Genomic DNA, 18,072 nt, shown 5'->3' on the forward strand with positions numbered 1-18,072 from the left:
AGCTCGCCCTGAGCTGTAGCGTCTGCTTTCTGTGGGAGAGAGGTGGGGCGGTGGTGGGGAAAGACTTCCTGCTGGCAGGTCTGGGCAGAGCAGAATCGGGATGGGAGAGGGGACTGTGAGTGCTGGACAAAGGACTGTGAGCTGGGTTCTAAGGTCCCCTAGGAAAGAAGAGAGGGCCCAGAGGGCTGGGAGGCAGGAAGTGCAGGAACCAGGTGGGAGGCAAACTCATTTTAGTCCTCTGTGGCCTACTGAGGTGACTAAGGCCTTCGGTGGAATATTTCCATAGTCTGGGATGCTGGTCCTCTGGCCTGTGTGAGCTATAAGCCTCCAGGTCACATGAAGGTCTGTGTAACCAGTGGGCAGGAGCTTGGTGTGCCTCTGGGATGCTACTCAAATGTATTGCCCATTCCAGGGCGAGGAGGCCATTCTAAAGTTTGGGCTGTCTTACTGGTTTTCCTCCATTTGCCATTCCTACCCCCCCAGCTCCACTGTGCACACCTCTCTGCCCTTCTCTGGGTCCTGGGCGGCTTGTCTGCACAGAACACATGCCTTGCTGTGTGCCTGGCTCCAGCTGGGTTTGGCCAAGGGAGGCTCTCCCTGGGTTCTGGTAGCCCTGCTTCCTCCCTTCCCCCTTGGCCTTAGGTGCTGATGGCTTCCAGCTGGTGCTGGTCCCAGGTGCTCACCCCCTCCTCAGTCCCTTCATTAAACTCATCGATCGCCCCATTTGAGTGTACTGACTGCTCCCCGCAGGACACTGACTCACACAGCCATAAAGGCCTAATATCAACACGTTAAATTAGGAAAGCCAGTATGCCCCTATCATGCCCCCGATACTTCCCCAAACACACACTGTTGTCTGGGAGTAGCTGGGGGACTCCTTTCTTCACCAGAGATGCCACCCTGTGTACCACCACCCCCTTGCCCCTGGCTCTGACCCCAGCTGAACATGGAGGTGTGCCAGTGAATCCTGAGCCTCTTCCTCACTATCCCCTGGCCCCATGGCCATTATTGCCCCTTATGGCCTCCCCATGTGGAGAAGAGGAGGCTGTCCTTCCTCTTTCCATGCCGTGGGAGGATACTCAGCTCTAACTACACTTGGAAGCAGACCCCACTGACTCTGCGCCTCTCCCGTGAGGCCCAGCCATCAGTTCCAACAGACTCACCCCCATCAACGTAGAGTGACCAGAAGATGACCCGATAGCCTTTGAGGACGCCATTGAGGGTGCTGCGTGGGGGCTCAGACCAAGAGATGACGGCCACGTCAGAAGTGATGGACAGGGCCCGGACGTTCTCGGGGGGCTGGCTGGGCACTGCAGGGGTGGGGGGAGAACCAAGGGTCCAGTCAGTCTTGTGTGTGAGTGGCAGCATGGCATATGTGTCCCAGGCCAGGCCCCGCAGTCCAACCGGAGGAGTGTCCAGTTAGATGAGTGGAGGGACCTCCTGCCTTGAGGATCTTTAGGGTTGGGGCAGGGAGGCCGGGAAGTGAACCGTCTCCTTGCCTGGAGATTGAGGCAGACAGAGATCTTTACAGACTGGTTCCTTGCTCTCCGAGTAGCACATTCCTGCTTCGGGCTAAATCTGGGGGAGGAAGGTGATGAACTCTGAGCCTGAGTCCCTGAAAATTCCCCAATGGGCTACCACAGCCCAGGGGGATCCTGCTTTGATGAATGTGACGGACATGGAAGGCCACCAAGCCAGCCCTGGAGGTGTCTGCAATGCATCATCTCATCTGACGGCTGCCAGCCCCTCTGTGTCATCTGACTGGGGGTCTGGGCCAAGGCCTGGTTCTAGGGACTCCTGTGTCCTTGTGCCAAACTAAAGGGAAGGCAAAGAAGGGAAGAGGACCTCAGCTAACCCTGGCATAGGAGAGAAGCTTCCACTGGGACCTTTGGGACCTCTGGGACCATTAAACCTTCGCCCTTGCCCTTGTACTCCAAAAGGCCTGGAGTGATGGGAAAACACTCTCTGGGACCAGCTTAGGTGTGCCACCCTCTCCCTCTGAGATCCACCTTTGAGTTTAAGCTGAGGCCCACCCTCCTGGGTGTGCTGCAGTGCAGCCTGCCCCTTCTGAGATGACAGGTCACAGGAACCCCACACCCCAGGATCCGCCTCAGCTCGGGGGAACTCTGGTGGCACTTCCTGCTGGCATCCGAGGGCCAGGGACAAAGCACAAGACGGAGTCTGCTTCGCTCCAGGTGGGAGAAAGGAGGCGCGGGCTGGCTGGAAGGTAATTAGATCCTGTTGCCCCACAAGAGGCAACTCTAATTTTTATGAGCATTTAAATGATAATACATCATCCTAACGATCCTCTTTGAGAATGATTATTGTTTCATATTACTTAGGTGTAAAAATATAAGCACCATGTAATTAGGGACCCAGTGTAATAAACTAATACAGATCGCCCGTTCGAACAAAATGAAGGTAATATAATTATGGAAAAGACACTATTGCTAAAGCAGGGGCCCTTGAATACCCCAGGAGGAGTGCTAATATTGCCAGGAAACATCAGGATCTGACAGGCTAACGAGGGCCTTAATTAAGTATGAAAAACTGCTGAGCAAATGCTGCTGGAAACTTTCTTCTCCCCTCTCCTCCTTTGTTTTCAAAATGACTCCATAGCCCATGCTGATCTCTCCCTGTTGGAAATTCCAGGGGCCCCCCACGAGGCAAGGGAGGTGGTGTTTTGACAGAGGCCAGAGGTGGGCCTGGCTTGCCTCTGCCCTGGTGTGGCTGGGGATGGGTGCGTGGTGGCTTAGTGTGAAGAGGGGAAGGCTGGCCTCCTCTCGGCTAGGCTGGGGGCAGCTGTTCCCCGGACACGCCTTCCTAACGCCTCCCGCGCCTGCATCACTTGTTCCTGCATCCAGTCTTGCTTCCAAGGAAAAGGGAGGCACAAGGGGAAGCTGGAAGGGTATGGGATTCAGGGATTTTCATCCAGACTCTTGTTATTTTCTGGATAGATGGTTCTGATGGGTTAACCTTCCTGAGCCTTGGCCTCCCCTCATGGATAATGGTGCAACTCTTGGTGGTATGATTCCCGAAGGTGCTCCCTGGACAAGCAGCATTGCCCGGGAACTTACTAGAAATAATACCTCCTTTATTATTTATTTATATATAAGAGATGGGGTCTTGCTGTATTGCCCAGGCTGGACTCCTGGCTTAGAAATGAACATTCTTATCCCCCATCTCAGACCTACTGAGACAGAAGCTGGGGGTTGCAGCCCAGCAACCTGTGTTTCCCAGACCTCCAGGAGGTTCTGCTTTGTGCTCAGGGCTGAGAACCACGTGTTAGGGCACTGTTTGAATGAACATTCCTGACACTGAGGAGACAAGCTGATCTTCCTCAATCCAGCCAGGCCAGCATCTCAGGGTGGGAGTCGTGGAGAGGGGTAGTGGGGTCCGTGGGTTGAGGGCTTGGTTGTGGTGCTGCTCTCCTTCTCTGCCATGTGCCTCTCTCCTTCTTTCGGTTCTCCCCTTTTCTCAGGTGCTTGGTGCTCTAGGGCTACTGAAGTTGGCCCCATCTCAAGGCCTGGCTTTTGCCCCACGATCATGAAATGAGAATCTCTGGGGTTGGAGCCTGGCATCAGTATTTTGAAAGTTCCCCAGATAATGCCAACTGGTAGCCAACGTTAGGAACCATTGGTAGGAGTGAATCTACTCTCAGGCGTTTCTGGTCTAATGCGTCCCTGTCCCCAGGGTGCTGCATTTTCAGAGGACGAGGGACGGGGAGGACATAGCTTGCTCTGAAGGAATGGCTCTCGAATGGTGAAATGCTTGGTCTCCTGATGGGAATGGGGCACTGGCATTCTGCTCTCTGAACTATTGGGGCAGGGTAGGCAGCTCAGACTCAGGGGGCTTTAGTCTCAGACCCTAGTTTTGGGATGGGGCATCAAGGAGGAGGCTTGAGAGAATGCTCTGCTTCTTTATTCTGCTCTTTAGGGGTCAGAGGTCATCCTGGCCCTTTTTCTGAGAGCATCAGGCGCCATGTCCTTTCTCTCAACCTCGTGCAGGTTCAGGTACCAGCTGGCATCTTTTCTGTGCTTGGAGAGCCGGCATGTTCCTGCTTCCTCCTAACCCTCCTCGTGGGGAGACTGGGCCCTTTGATGTACTAATCAGAGTGTGGGGTTCTCTCCAGTCACGGAAGAATGAGGACTTAAAAAACTGGGCTCTAAATCCTCTGCCGCAGGCATGTTAGGGTTTCTTAACTCCTCAGCCTTATCTCAGCTCTTAAAACAGATGGTGGGCAGGTTCCAGACTAGAACACAAAGGCAATTTGGCTCCTGCCCTCTTCCTGAGAAGTTGTAAAGGAGGAGAAATAGGACCCAGGGGTAGAGAAAAGAGAGAGGGGTTAGGGTGCCAGGAAGAAGGAGGAAGGCAGAGGGAGAAGTGTGGATGGGGAGACAGGTGGACCGACAGGTGCTCAGACAGGCCAACAGAGTGTCAGCCAAAAGGATGGAGAGGCCCGGTATGCTGCAGGGACCATGCGTCCCTCGAGGAGCCAATGGACACAAGGAGATGGTGGGGATGCAGGGAGCCTGTGTGGACCATAGGACCAAGATGGAGCCCAGGGGAAAGTGGAGGGACCCACAAGCCCTTTCTGGCAGCCCTGGCTCTGCCCTTGGGATCTGTGGGATCTGTGCCCACTCCCCTCTGCTGGGGCCCTCACCATCCTCCAGAGTTGTGGCATTGATCTCGCTGGATGAGGGCCCCGTGCCAGCCCGATTGAAGGCCTGGACCACCACACCATACTGGGCGAACTTCTTGAGGTTGTCCAGGGTGTAGACCTCACTGTCCCCCGTGGCCTTCATCTCCACGATGCTGTACTGCCCGTTGCTGCCGGGGCTGTTCTCTCTGTAGCCGATCTGGTAGCCCCGGATGACACCATTCTGCAGCTCCTTCTTGGGTGCCTGTGGGCATGGGGAAGGGGCAGGGACAAAGACACAGCGACACTCTGAGATGATGCTTAAAACCAAAGTCAGATCATGTCGCCTCTGCCCCCAGCCCTTAGAAGGCTCCAGTCTCATTCAGAGTGAAAGTCAAAGTCCTCACGATTGCTACACGGCCCTGTGTGACCTGACCTCCCATTACTTCTCGGATCCTCTCCTGTGCCCCTCGCTTCCTGCCCCCCCCAGCACTCTGGGGTCTTTAACCACAACCTCATCTCAGAGGAAACGCTCCTTTGAAAGTGCTCACGCTCCCTTCTGCCGCATCCTGGCAGAAATGCCTCTTCTGAACGCGGCCTTCCTTAGCTCTTTATGTAAGACCGCTCCCTGCCTCTCTCTGGCACTCCTAAGTTTTCTTCCCGGTTTATTTTCCTCCACAGCACTTAGCATCATCTGACAGTCTATAAATTTCACTTATGCATTTGCCTGTCTGCCTGCATTAGAACGGAGGCACCGTGAGGACGAGGAGGAAGGAGCCTGCTTCGTTTCTGTCGCACTGTTCGTGTCTAGAATGGTGCCTGGCACACAATGGGCCCTCAATACATATTGAACAAATGAATGAATGAATAAATGACTAGGGATATCATTTGGCCTGGGTTCAGGGACCTAGGAAAAACGGAACAGCAGACAAAAAGTAATCGGAGAGGGAGGTGAGCAATTAGTTTGAATGAAAAGAAGGAGCCCCAAGATACCACTTCACATCCATTAGGACGGCTTTTATAACAATAATGGAAAGTAAGTGGTAGTGAGGATGGAGAAACGGGAACCGTGTACATTGTTGGTGGGAGTGGAAAGACGTGCAGCTACCGTGGAAAAGAGTTTGGCAGTTCCTCAAAAGGCTGAGCAGAATTACCATACCATCCAGCAATTCCATTCCTAAGGTTTATGCCCAAAATAATTGAAAACAGGGATTCACAGAGATACTCATACACCCATGTTCATAGCAGCATTATTCAGAATAGCCAGAAGGTGGAAGCAACTCAAGTGTCCACCAGGAGATGAGTGGAGAAGCAGAATGCGATACAGCAATACGATGGAATAGTATGCAGCCACGAAAGGGAGAAAACTCTGTCATCCATCACACCATGGATGAACCTTGATTGAGACTTAGGCCAGACACAAAAGGACAAAAACTGTTGTCTGAGTCCACTTATGAGGTACCTAGAATAGTCAAAATCAGAGAGAAGAAAATAGAGGGGCCGGGCGTGGTGGCTGATACCTGCAATCCCAGCAGTTTGGCAGGCTGAGGTTGGTGGATCACTTGAGGTCAGGAGTTTGAGACCAGCCTGGCCAACATGGAGAAACCTTGTCTCTACCAAAAATACAAAAAATTAGCTGGGTATGGTGGCACACGCCTGTAGTTCCAGCTACTCAGGAGGCTGAGGCAGGAGAACTGCTTGAGCTTGGGAGGTGGAGGTTGCAGTGAGCTGAAATAGACAGGGTGAGACTCTGTCTAAAAAAAAAAGATGTTGGGGAATAGAGTTTTCATGGGGAGTTCATGTTCCACGGGTACAGAATCTCAGTGTGAGAGGATGAAAAGGTTCTGGAGGTGGCTAGTGGTGATGGTGGCACCTCGTCGTGAATGTGCTCACTGCTATTGAGCTGCACACTAGAACACGGTTAAAATGGTAAATTTTAAGTTATATGTATTTCATTAAAACTAAAAAAAAAAATTTGGGAGGCTGAGGCAGGCAGATCATGAGGTCAGGAGATCGAGACCATCCTGGCTAACATGGTGAAACCCTGTCTCTACTAAAAATACAAAAAATTAGCCAGGCGTGGTGGCACATGCCTGTAATCCCAGCTATTCGGGAGGCTGAGGCAGGAGAATTGCTTGAACCTCTCACCCCAGGTTCGAACCCTGATACACACGCAGCCAGATGCCAGCACACAGGGAGGTGGAGGTTGAAGTGAGCCGAGATCATGCCACTGCACTCCAGCCTGGGCAACAGAACAAGACTTCGTCTCCAAAAAAAAAAAAAAACCTAAAGAAAAAAAGATCCCTGACTTTCACCTGGATGGGTGTGGCCCTTCTGGGAATGCTAAGGCTGCATTGCCCCAGACACCATGACCAGGGACTGGGGAGTGGTAAGGGCTGAGGCCCGAATGAGCCCTGGATGGAGGCACAGAGACGGCAGGGACTTGGAAGTTAAAAGGGGCTGGTGGGAATGAAGACTGGCCCCAGTCAGCCAGGCGAATGGAGAAACTCCACTGGCCTCAGTCTGGGGCTGGAAAACCCTCTCACCCCAGGTTCGAACCCTGATACACACGCAGCCAGATGCCAGCACACACACACACACACACACACACACACACACACACACACACACACACACACAGACATCCCAGTATATCCATTCACACCCAGAACCAAGAACACATATCCAGACCCATCAAAGCAAACACCTTAATCCACACCTCCACTTCCTACCAGATACATTTAGGTCCACACATAGAAAGCGGCTCCTTTAATGCCAGGCCTGCCCATCTATAAACTGAGATGGAACACCTACCCCAGTGCATTTAAAAACAGCTTGAATTAGGGTTTTAAAGACAATGAAGTTAATTTAAAAGCCCACCTTTTATTGTACTAAAATAGTGAGATCAAAGACAATTAAGTTAGTAAACAGCCCCACTGCTTTTCTAGTCAATGAATGTTTTAAATGAACTGCATTTTTAAGCTCACTGTTAACTCAATAAAATGAAGTTTTTAATTTAACATAATTGTTCTGAACTCACTAAATAGGTGTGTGTGTGTGTGTGTGTGTGTAATTGACTTGACTTTTTGTTGCTGCTTGTATGTTTCTCTCTGCACTTGGGTGGTCCTGCTTGCTGGTCTGTAAGTGGACACATTTTAATATTTGGGTCTTGTATCTACACGTATATGTCTTTGCACACACACACACACACACACACACACACACACACACACACCATTACAGATATAAATGTGTCTTCGAGAGCCTGAGACTTTCTTCTTCACACTGACACCTATTCTCAGGTTTCATGTACGTATATCTATACTGACACACACTGAATATCATTATACTATGCCACAGATGCCTACATGCCCAGAGCTATGTATACCATGATATACATTTGGCACAAAATCAAATCTACTTCCAACCACGTCAACATATACTGACAGGCCTCAGACGGGCACACAGGCATGCCCCAATCCATCCATCCAGATAGATTCACATATTTATACAGACCTTCATAGATCCTTCCTTCCTCCTTCCTCTCTCTTTTCTCTGTCTCCCTCTCTTTCTCCTCCTCTGTCCCCCTCCGTAAACAGCCACACTCAAGATTTAAATCAATCTTAACAATATTTCTCTGAAGCATTAAGAAATCGATAGGACTGATTGCAAATTTATGTCATAAAGCAGGGGTGATCCATCTCGCAGAAAGAGTCTTAAAATGAAGTGACTTATCTTCAAGTGAATCTTTATTTTTCATTAATCTGTTTCTCAATGTTAAAAAAAAATCCCCTGAGAAGTCAGCCCAAAATTTATTGACCAGCTGGTTCATTCTGAAGTTCTAACTTTCTAATCAATTTTATTTTTCATTATGAGACTTTGGAGAAATAAATCTGATTCTAAATTTTTATCGACCTCTGGGTCAGAGCTTTGTAGCCCGACGTCTCAGTATTTTACATATTTATTCATCCCTGCTCCCACCTCCTGGCTAGGATACAGGTCCATAGTGAGGACGCAGCCAAGAGTTTGGGATTGGAAGCTGGGCCTCACCCCAATTTCTGAGGAGAGCCCTGGAACCCAGAGCTGTATCAGGAGAGGAAGGCTGGCTCCAGGTATCCACCAGGCAGGCCGCCCCCAGGAAGGATCAACTGCCCAGCCCCACCTCACTTTGCTCTCAGTCATGCCTCTGGGAGGAAGGAACCAGGCTGCCGCTATGTGTGTGAGTGTGCGTGCACATGGTCTTACAAAAAATAACACTAGGTCCTTCTGAATCTCTCTCATTCTCAAGTCTACCTTTCTAAAGAGCCCAGAAGAGGGACCCAAGCATGTGGGCTTTTCCAATCAGGAGAGTCAGTCACCTTGGACAATTGGTCCCTGATGGAGACGGGCAGCCCCCAAACCCCACTGTTGAGAAGGGAAAGCTCCAGGAAGAACACAGATGGCCCTGAGAATGTTCTCTGATCCAGAGCCCTGTGCAGTGGCTGTGGAGGGAAGACTGGCTGGGGCAGCAGGCTCTGTGTTAAGTCTGAGCCCCGTCTCTGCTAGGCAAGCCACCTCACTTCTTGTCTCCATGGCTTCCTCTGGTAAAAGGGGATAAAAGTGCTTCTGTGGCTGCTTCCCAGGAATGAGGAGAGGGTCACATAAGTTGGTAAAGAGAAAGCACTTGGAGACTGGAGGATGCAGTGAGACAGGAAGCCCCAGGATTGCCGGCCCTTTGGTACCCAAGGAGGGGTTTGGTGGTAGGGCCAGAGCTGCCCAGGGAAGCATTTCTGGGTCCTGCTCAAGGTCGTTCTGTTCTGATTCCCTGCCCAGCTGTGGAATCTCCCCAAAGATCTTCCTTAAGTAGCAGATGCTTCAGTCACCCCCTATAGTTTACAGGTCAGGTCTTTGTCCTTAGGAATGGCTATAGCACATACTGGTCTTTTTTCTCCGCAGTTCCTCCACCCTCAGAGGTAGGGAGGGCAGTTATTTTCATCTGATGTTAGAGAGAGGAATTTGACACATAATCAAATCTACTTCCAATCTTATTAAAACACGTGGGGTTTGGAGGACGGGCCAGCATGGTGGAGGAACCATTCTCCCCCCTTGGCACTGCCAGTTTTTCATCTCACCCCAGGCAGAACCTCCATCAGGGAACCAGGGAGGAGAGGCGAGTGGGGATTACTGGGTGGGGGTGTGGGGGATCTGCCATTTGCCTCCTTCTCTATCCACCCCTCAAATCTTGCTAGGTTTAGTGATAAAACAGACATGGGCATCATATAAGACCAGAGACTAGCAAGGCTGCTGGGAGCTTCTGTCCTGGATTGAGGAGAGAGGGGGTAAGGATGTATTCCAGGGGACATGCCTTAGACACACCTACCTTCCAGGTCACCTGGATGCTCTGTGAGGTCACTGGCTGCAAGGTAACATCCATGGGTGGCCCATCAGGAGCTGAGCAGGGTGTCGGGAGAAAAGACATTACAAGTCAAGGCTTGGAAGAGGAAGGAGTTTATGTTCCCACTCCCATCCTCCTGAGCTGGAGGGCTCCTGGGCAGAAGACAAAGCTCAGATGCAGACAGCAGAGAACTTTGGTTTGAGTTCCCCTGAGAGTATTATAGGTTTTCAATTTCCTCTTCATTGTCCATAATTTGCTGAAAATGTAGCAAACAATGATAAAACCTAGTTCTGTCCATCCAGTAGGATGGCAAAAGTTTTTAAAAGTTGAAGAGTATGAAGTATCTACTTCATACAAGAATGTCTAGTGGCAGGAACTCTTATCCTCTGATTATGGGAGAGAAAATTGCTATGATACTGTAGAAAATGTTCTAGATGACTCTAATTCTACAACTGCTTCTATCCTCTAGAGAAGCTCATGAACTTGTACACTAGCATACAAGAATGCTTATAGAAGTATTTTTGTAATAGCTCCAAGCTACAAACAACCTAAATGCCCATCGACAGTAGAATGGACAAATCCACTGTGGTATAGTCATGTAATGGAATACTATACAGCACAGAAAAAGCATAAACTATATAGCCTTGCTAATGACATGAATGAATGAAGCTTGCAAAAGTAATATTGATCAAAACAAGCAAGACAGAAGAATATATGAAGTATGGCATCATCAATACATTCTACTGGAAAACAGGCAAGTTTATTGCATATACACATTGTGGTGACAATACAAAAAAGAAAAACATGAAAATTAGTATCACCAAAGTCAGGATGCTGATTACTTCAAGGCGAGGGGTGGCGTTATGACCAGAAAGGAGTACATGGGGGACCTCTCGCATGCTGGCTAATTGATAATGGATGCTGGTTATACTCATTGTTTACCTTATGCTTGCTTATAAAACTGCACATAAATATGTGTATTTTTCTTCATTTTTTTTTGAGACAGAATCTTGCTCTGTTGCTAGGCTGGAGTGCAGTGGTGCGATCTCAGCTCACTGCAACCTCCGCCTCCCAGGTTCGAGCCGTTCTCCTGCCTCAGCCTCCTGAGTGGCTGGGACTACAGGCATGCAGCACCGCGCCTGGCAAACTTTTGCATTTTTAGTAGAGACGGGGTTTTGTCATGTTGGCCAGGCTGGTCTTGCACTCCTGACCTCAGATGATCCATCTGCCTCAGCCTCCTAGATTGCCTGGATTACAGGCATAAGCCTCTGTTTCCGGCCTTTTCTGCATTATTTTATATTACATGATAACAAAAGAAAATAGCAAGAGAAATCTTGTTTAAACTTTCAAGAAAATTCCATGATGAGGGTCACAGAAAATGATCCAAGCCCTAGTACCCCATCTTTTGCAGATAGGTCTTTCCAGATGCTGAGGAGAGGGGAGCGGGGCAGAACCACAGAGAGCTCCCCCAAACCCAGTATCTGGAGCCCCACCTGGAAAAGGGCCAAACGGAAGAGCCTTCAAAGATCCAGAGGCGGACACAAATATCTGTTAGGAAGCTTTTCCCCACCCCACCCCCTCTAACTGCAAGCTCATTGCCAATGAACAGGATTGATGTGGGCCCCTGGTGTCCCTGACCCCTGAGGCCAGGGGCAGGGCAGGGGAGGCTGGGCGAGGCGCTCACCGGCCTCCTCGGTGCTGACGGTGAGCTCCTTGCTTGGCTCACTGCGGCCAATCTTGTTGAAGGAGTACATGCGGATGCTGTACACGGATGCTGGGTGCAAGTCCACGATGTTGGCCTGGTTGATGGTGGGGGAGATGTTACGTGTGGACTGCTTGAAGTCCCAGGAATCTGGAGAGAAGACAACTATGTCAAAGCACAGCCAGGCAAACTCCAGGACCCCGTCCCCGCCTGAAACACCAGCAAAGCCCAGTCTTAAGTTGGATGCCCCAAGGGGTCCAGCTCACACAGACTGCAGAGAGAGAGCACAGGCTTGAACAACTTTATGGAGGTGCAAAGCGTCTGTCCCATGCAGCTCCAGCTTGGGAGAAGCCTGACTCTTCTCTGCCACTGGCCAGCTTGTGAGCTCAAACTTCAGGCAGAGGTCAGATGAGATGTTCCCCAAGGTCCCTGCCAAGGTCACCATCTGCTTACTCTCCCTGAGGGTCTGACCGGCCAGTGTCCTTCTTCCTGGGTCTCTCCTCATTTCAGTGACCTGGTCTAATGGTGGGACACCCCATCTACCCAGTAGACCCCATGCCAAGTGGGAGGCTAAGTCTCCTCTCCCTTTTTCCTCCTCTTGTGTGTGCTTCTGTATTTCTCTTTCTTGTGCACTTGTGAGGTGATGAATTTGAGTGTTGTTTTCTTTTTTGAGACGGAATCTTGCTCTTTCACCAGGCTGGAGTGCAGTGACATGATCTTGGCTCACTGCAACTCATCTCCCGGATTCGAGTGATTCCCCTGCCTCAGCCTCTTGAGTAGCTGGGACTGAAGGTGCATACCACATGCTCGGCTAATTTTTTTGTATTTTAGTAGAGACGGGGTTTCACCATGACCAGGATGGTCTCGATCTCCTGACCTCATGATCTGCCCGCCTTGGCCTCCCAAAGTGCTGGGATTGTAGGTGTGAGCCACCGCGCCCAGCCAAACTTGAGTGTTATATGTCAGGTTTGAGGGGGACAGACCCCCTACCCTCTTTCCTTCACCAGCAGGGGGACAGTTTCTGAGTCATTAGGGTTAGAGATCACCAAAGAGATGATCATGTCCATGATTTATCCAGGGAGACTGGCAGTCCATCTCAGGGCTGGCTGACGTTTAGCAAAATTGTGGGAGGTGGAAAATACCAGATAAATGCCATTGGGGCGTCACTAAACAGTGCCTATGCCCATACTGTGACTAGGAACACCCTGCGTCTCCAGAGGAATCCAGTCATCTGTTCAACATACTTTTGCTGCGCACCTACTAGGGGACTCCAGGGGAAATGGGAAGGGGTTGCAGTTAACAAAGCCTCAGCCTATAATTCCAGCACTTTGGGAGGCCAAGGTGGGCCGATCACCTGAGGTCTGGAGTTCAAGACCAGCTGGCCAACATGGTGAAAACTGTCTCTACTAAAAATACAAAAATTAGCCAGGCACGGTGGCGCGTCTGTAGTCCCAGCTACTCCGGAGGCTGAGGCAGGAGAATCGCTTGAACCTGGGAGGTGGAGGTTGCAGTGAGCTGAGATTGCACCACTGCACTGCAATCCAGGCCAGAGAGTAGAACTCCATCTCCAAAAAAAAAAAAAAAAGCCTTTGCTAGAACCTTCCACACCCCAGATTCTTAACCAAATAACTGTTTTGGCACCTTACTTCGAAAAGAAAAAAAGGCAAAACACAAGGAAACAAGCGGACAGCAGGGCTGAAAAAATGTTCCCAGGGCAAGTCTGGGAGACGTGATTCCAGGTAATTTTCTGTGCCTTTAAATCCACAGTACAGTATCATGACAAAGTCTCCGCAGAAGAGGTTAGCTTATATTCACCATAGTTTAAATCCTAAATCAGGAAAGGAGGCTAGCACATTCTAGAAAGATTAAAAAAATTTTTTTTGGTTAAAACTAATGCTTGATAGGCGAGGCACAGTGGCTCATGCCTGTAATCCCAGCACTTTGGGAGGCCGAGGTGGGTGGGTCATTTGAGGTCAGGAGTTTTTGAGACCACCCGGGCCAATATGGTGAACCCTGTCTACTAAAAATACAAAAATTAGCTAGGCGTGGTGGTGGGTGCCTGTAGTCACAGCTACTCAGGAGGCTGAGACAGGAGAATTGCTTGAATCCCGGGGAGGCGGAGATTGCAGTGAGCCAAGATTGCGCCACTGCACTCTAGCCTGGGCGACAGAGCGAGACTCTGTCTCAAAAATGAAAAACAAACAAACAAACAAACCCCCAAAACTCTAATGTCTGATAAATCAGGAGAACTGGTTCACCACAAAGCACTGTCCCAGGCTCCCAATTTCTGGTTAGTTGAGATCTTGACGTTTGCAAAACACTACTTATAGCTGCTCAGGCTTAGCATCTGGGAGGGGCACTGGCCCAGCTTCCCATCTGTAGTTTTGCATTTACTTCTTTGGTCTCACGAGCCAAAGGAACAAAATGGCAGGCTTCTGGTGCTCAAAACCACATTATTTTCTCCTTGTATTTTAAAACACCCTAAGCATGGGAGGATCACTTTGCGGCTGGCAGGGTAAGTTGGAATTGCAAATATGCAGGTTCCTACCTGCTGTGGGCACTCGTTTGTGGGTTTGGGACAGAACAGGCTAGTAATGTGGGGGCAGGTGCTCCCTTCTCTCTGTGACATCCTAGGAGCCGGCGCCAGCTCGAAAGTCATATCTGATGTGTCCATGTTTATAGGAGAGGGAGAGGGAGCGCAAGTCAGTGCATTCATTTTTGATGAGTGCAGGCAGAGGGAGGAGACTCGGTCGGTGTGTCTGGAGAAGAGGCACTAATATTTACCAAGCGCCTGCGGTGTGCCAGGTGCAGCACTGGGCAATTTAAACTCTCACCATTTACTCCTCACATCTTCCTGCGACATTAGCGCTGCATCTCTACAGCAGAGGTCACCTTCACGGCACCAAACTCAATTTCCCATCTGACTTCTTGGGTGTGTCCAACACTTGGCCCTCTCTTCCTTCTTCAGGAAACACTCTCCCCTCGGCTCCCTAATTAGACACTCTCTGGCTTTTTGCTTATCTCTTGGGTCAGTTTCTCTCTGTCTCCGTGCAGGTGATTCCTCCTCTACTCTACCAGGAATGGCTCGACTTCTTCAAGGCTCCACCGAGGCTTCCTTCTCTCTTGCCATGCGCTTTCCCCAACCACGCATTCTATTTTCATCTATGCACTGATATCTCCCAGATTAATATCCAGCCTGGGCCTCTCCTTCCAACTCCAGACCTTATAGCTAACTTTTTAGTTGATGGCTCATCTTGGATATTTCACAGATACGTCAAACTCAACCTGTGCAAGGCAGAACTCTCGACCATACACCGTGTTTACCCAGCAACTTCCTGAGTTCCATCTCGGATGGCACCACCATGATCAATTTCTTGACTCTTCCTTCTCTCCCCTCCCTGTCAAGTGTGATAGCTTTTATGTTCTGTGTCATTCTTGAATCCCCCCACTTCCCTCCATCTGCATCCCTACCTCAGGCCCAGCCACTGTCATCCCTACTTAAACCAGGGAAATGTCCTCTTCCCTAGCCCTCTGCATGCTCAGCATGCCCTGTTTCTTTCATCGGTTCTCCACACTGCAGCCATCCTCCACTCTACAAATACAATTGAGCCCCTCTTACAGGTGAGCATTCCTTCTTGGCCCTGAGAGTGGTCTTCTCAAAACACAAATCTGATACTGCCGTTCCCTTGCATAAAATTTTTCAATAGTTCTTCCTTGCTTTTGGGATAAAGGTAAAATTTCACAACCTGACCCAGGCCCTGCAACAAGAATTGCTTGAACCCAGGAGGTGGAGGTCGCAGTAAGCCAAGTTTGCACAACGTGTTTTTGAGCACCAACAGCCTGACATTTTGTTCCTTTGGCTCCTGCTCCCCTCCCCAGCCTTATCTTTCTCCATTCTTTTCCTCTGAACTCTTGCAGCATTTAGAGGCCCCCCGCCGCCTCAGTCCACAGTATTTTCTCTCAAGGGTTCGCTGTTCAGTGGTAACTGCCCAAAAGTAGATGCCAAACTCCCTGAAGTCAGCATCCCTGTCTGAAACTCTGGTCCTTTTTCCCCAATTTCATGTGTGTTGGGCGCTTAAAATGTGCTGTTGATTTTACACCAGAGCCACTGTTTTTCCCCTTTACTTGGGACTTGGAGTTCCTCTGCACTCTGTGGCCACAATGTACTCTCTGCCGATCCCTTCCTTGCCTCACTCAGCTGCAAATCACAGGAAGGTTGGGTTGGGGCGTGTCTCAGAGAACAATTCCTTCTTTTCTCCTGCTTTTAGTTTGCAGGTGGATTTGACCTTGTGTTCCCAAATCATCTTTGGTGTTAGCACAAAATAGCTCTCTCTCCGCAACCTTTCCAGGCTAATGGATCAGAGTCAAATCTGGAAGCCTCTAGCTGATTTTCTAAACCTGATCACTGCCGTCTCCCTGACCCTGAATAGCTGAGATCAGGGGCCCTATTTTCCTCCTTTTCCTTTTCAGTTCTCAGAGTACTGAGCTGGCTTTCGTGAATGTTGTCTCTTTTAATATTTCCTTTCATGTGAGCCTGGCTTGCCCAGATTAACATATTTCATTAAGGGCTCTCTCTCCCTTTCTTCATCAAAGGGTTTATGATGCAAAATATTCTTCTCAAAAATAAGGAAGCGGCTGGGGAGATGTCAGTGCCTTCTGCTCTGTGGGCTGCTTGCTGAGAGGGGACTGGAAATCTCTGCTTTTTCAAGAGATACATTCACCATAGAGGGGATGCAGCTTGGAGAAAAGCCACATCTGGAGCATTTAGCTGCCTGGGCTCAGGAAGCAAATCCATTCTGCATCTCTAATTTTCTCCTTGGATCACGCCTTTGAGACCCCCATGGCAACCTCTTCCCAGCATGGAGAAGAGGCTCCCTGCATCACGACAGCTCACAACATCCCAACACCAGTCCCTCTGACAGCCACACTCCAGTTCCCACAGAACACCATGCCACACCAGGCCAGCTCACACCATGGTGGCAGGCACAGCCCCTGCACTATGAGGCTGGTGTAGGGGAGGGCCATCTTCAAAGAACCCACCTGTGCTCAGTGCTTGGTGAACACGGGCGAAATGTGGTGTCTGCATTTTTAAATCTGCACAGTGCCATCTGATAGATTTGTGTGGATGGTGCTATTTATCATTCGGCATTCATGTATTATTACTCTGCTGCCTGGGGCCAGGAGAAGTCAGCATGAGTGGGATGGCTTAGAAAGGGCAGACTCGGTAATTTCCCTTGGAAAATTAGCATGATGAGCAACATGGCAGAAATCCTGGCAAAGGCATGGTTGGGGCAAAGAATGTCAGAAGCCCAGGGTAAGGACCCAGGATGGGTGTGGCCTGGGGAAGGGAGGAGGGGAGAGGGAAAGCAGAGACTCAAGACAGGAATCTGTGGGAGGGCACCATGTGCCCGGCTGGGTGCTAGGTACCTCCATGTATGTCATCACACCCCCCAATCCTCACGGCCTCCCTGGGTTGTGCCTTCCTGCCTCCATCTTATAGATAAGGAGATGCCTAAAGATGCTAAGTAGTCGCTAAAGATCACACAGCTCTGACACTTGGTCAGCCCAAGACATCAGCTTTGCCAATGGTTCTCATTCCACTATTGCACAGGTGCAGGAAGCTGCCCTTAGACACACCACACACAGTTATGCACACCCCCTCCTTCCTTTGAGTCATCCTCTGTTCCCTTGGATACCTTTTTCCATTCTCACATAATACAGTTTGTGGCATATTACACTTGATTGGATAGTTCTTTGTAATGGTTCTGAAAGTGTATGCGTGCATGCGTGTGTGTGTGTGTGTGTGTGTGTGTGTGTGTGTGTGTATGTTCTCACTCCAACTGCATTGTAAGCTCCAAGGGCACCATTCTGTCTGCTATTTCTTTTTCTTTTTCTACCACATGGCTGGTGCATGATTCTGCAAAAAAAATATTGGCACTCAGTACATGTGGTTGACTGACAGACACATATATTTCAGCCTGCAAGTCCCATAAGACTATAAATTGCTGCACGAGGTATTTGAGTTAGAGGAGACAGAGGAATTTACATTTATTAAAAGTTTACTCTAGCCCCGTGCTATAATAGATGCTTTCTCTCTATTCCTCTAAACAATCCCATGAGGTAGGCATCACCGCTCCTACGTCACTGACGGGGAAGCTGTGCAGTGCCCAGGGTCTCTGCCTGCCTCCAATGATAGCACACTGCAGTTCTCATGGCATGCCAGTTCCTAAATGCCAGGATGCAACAGATGCCCACCTGGGTGGGCTTTGCTGGAGCCAACCCACCCAAAGGTATGGAAAGAACTGGCTGCCTTCTCAGTGCTCTGGGTCCCGTGACTTTTTTCGTTAAGGGTGCAAA

The 18,072-nt window shown here is 49.8% G+C and overlaps 1 protein-coding gene across 4 annotated transcripts in view; it reads right to left on the bottom strand.

The window, feature by feature from the left end:
• DSCAML1 (DS cell adhesion molecule like 1) overlaps positions 1–18,072 on the bottom strand; it is a 374,088-nt gene that overhangs the window by 41,949 nt on the left and 314,067 nt on the right. For all 4 annotated transcript variants that reach the window (XR_013523070.1, XM_035264707.3, XM_078339584.1 and 1 more), the window contains 4 exons: positions 11,698–11,865; positions 9,999–10,069; positions 4,664–4,904; positions 1,164–1,310 (listed from right to left, as the gene is read on the bottom strand). Coding sequence is in view for 3 of the 4 variants with exons in the window: in XM_035264707.3 (XP_035120598.3) it covers positions 1,164–1,310; positions 4,664–4,904; positions 9,999–10,069; positions 11,698–11,865 (627 nt within the window). In the remaining variant the exon portion in view is untranslated. The remainder of the gene's footprint in view (positions 1–1,163; positions 1,311–4,663; positions 4,905–9,998; positions 10,070–11,697; positions 11,866–18,072) is intronic.

Source organism: Callithrix jacchus, chromosome 10 (genome assembly GCF_049354715.1).
Source record: "Callithrix jacchus isolate 240 chromosome 10, calJac240_pri, whole genome shotgun sequence".
In the NCBI taxonomy this organism is placed as follows: Eukaryota; Metazoa; Chordata; class Mammalia; order Primates; family Cebidae; genus Callithrix; species Callithrix jacchus.